Here is a 1557-nt window from a genome sequence, read left to right as displayed (position 1 = left end):
GAGCGGAAGGTGGGAGCAGGGAATGGGGTGCAGGGAGGTTTCCACCTGGCTGGAAAGGGATTGGCAGTGCTGGGTCAGCCACGCTCGGGGAGTGGGGACAGCAGCCAGCAGGATCAGAGCTCTCGTCCCTTGGGGACGTTGTGGCATCCCCAGGAGGGGACCCAAAGCCTCCCTGCCCTGAGTGAGGAGGAGGGAGCAGTGGCTTCCAGCCCTGCGTGGTGTTTCCAGGCCTGGGAGCAGAAACAGGAGCGACATAGGCAAATCCATGCCGAAATTCAGTATTTCAACACGGAGAGCCAGCGGCTGAAGGATGAGCAGCGGGAGCGGGAGAGGCTGGAGGATGAGCGGGTGCTGGAGCAGCAGCGGCAGAAGGCTGTAAGAGCAGTGGGTGGGGGGCTCCTGGTGGGCTGGGCAGGGGCTGTGGGAGCTGCACTGGGGCTCTGTACCCCCCTGGGGCTCTGTCCCACACCTTGGGAATCTGTCCCACCCCGGGGTTCTGTCCTGACCCCGGGGCTCTGTCCCCTACCCCGGGGCTCTGTCCCACCCTGGAGCTCTGTCCTGACCCTGGGGCTCTGCCCCCATCCCGGGGCTCTGTCCCACCCCGGGGCTCTGTCCCGACCCTGGGGCTCTGCCCCCATCCCGGGGCTCTGTCCCACCCCGGGGCTCTGTCCCACACCCTGGGAATCTGTCCCATCCCGGGGCTCTGTCCCACCCCGGGGCTCTGTCCCACACCCTGGGAATCTGTCCCATCCCGGGGCTCTGTCCCACTCCGGGGCTCTGTCCCACACCCCGGGGCTCTGTCCCCCATCCCAGGGCTCTGTCCCACATCCCAGGGCTCTGTCCCCCATCCCAGGGCTCTGTCCCACACCCCGGGGCTCTGCCCCACTCTGGGGCTCTGTCCCCCCCAGGAGCGCGAGGCCGCCTTGGAGGCGGAGCAGGAACAACTGCGCCTGGAGAAGGAGAAGGAGCTGGCCCGGCTCAGGGCCGCGCAGGAGCGGGCCCGGGACTGGCAGGCAGAGCGGGTGAGTGGCCTGGGCACAGGTGACACGCTCCCCTGCCACCGTCCCTGTCCCCAGCCCGGCAAAGGGACAGTACCCCTGCATGTCCAGAGGGGTCTGCAGGACCAGCCCCTGGAGCCAGGGCATGTCCTGGAGCGGTGCCAGCAGAGCCAAAGCCACGGCCAAGGGCTTCCATAGCTGCCCCCAGAGGGAAGCCCAGCACTGTCCCCTATGTGGGCAGGATGCTCTGATGGCCAAGAGGAACCAAGAAGCCGCAGACCGGGAATGGCGGCGGCAGGAGCTGGAGAATGCGCGGAAGAAGGTGGAGCTGGAGCAGCAGCTGAGGCGGGACCGGCTGGAGCAGGTGGCCCAGAAGGAGCAGTACCTGGCCATGCAGGTGGAGCAGGACCGCCAGGAGTTCCAGAGGGTGCTCAGGTGAGGCACACGGGGCGGAGGGATGGCTGAGGTGGTGGCCAGGGCGCTCCTAGTGCCAGCTGGTGGCTCTGGGGACTCCAGTGCCCGCCCAGGTGCTGTGCCAGGTGTGGGGGTTGTGGCGGGG

General features: G+C 68.1%; 1 protein-coding gene across 1 annotated transcript in view; it reads left to right on the top strand.

Moving 5' to 3' along the window:
• The window catches only part of LOC103611257 (cilia- and flagella-associated protein 45), a gene marked incomplete at its 5' end in the record, with an annotated part of 4874 nt that overhangs the window by 2152 nt on the left and 1165 nt on the right, over nt 1-1557 (top strand). The window contains 4 exons of the mRNA XM_017727833.1: nt 4-375; nt 909-1022; nt 1240-1433; nt 1515-1545. Of these exons, the coding sequence (XP_017583322.1) occupies nt 4-375; nt 909-1022; nt 1240-1433; nt 1515-1545 (711 nt within the window). The remainder of the gene's footprint in view (nt 1-3; nt 376-908; nt 1023-1239; nt 1434-1514; nt 1546-1557) is intronic.

The sequence above is a fragment of the Corvus brachyrhynchos genome, unplaced genomic scaffold (assembly GCF_000691975.1).
Source record: "Corvus brachyrhynchos isolate BGI_N302 unplaced genomic scaffold, ASM69197v1 scaffold122, whole genome shotgun sequence".
In the NCBI taxonomy this organism is placed as follows: domain Eukaryota; kingdom Metazoa; phylum Chordata; class Aves; order Passeriformes; family Corvidae; genus Corvus; species Corvus brachyrhynchos.
The sequence above is the reverse complement of the archived record's forward strand: the minus strand, read 5'-3'. Positions and strand labels throughout refer to the sequence as shown.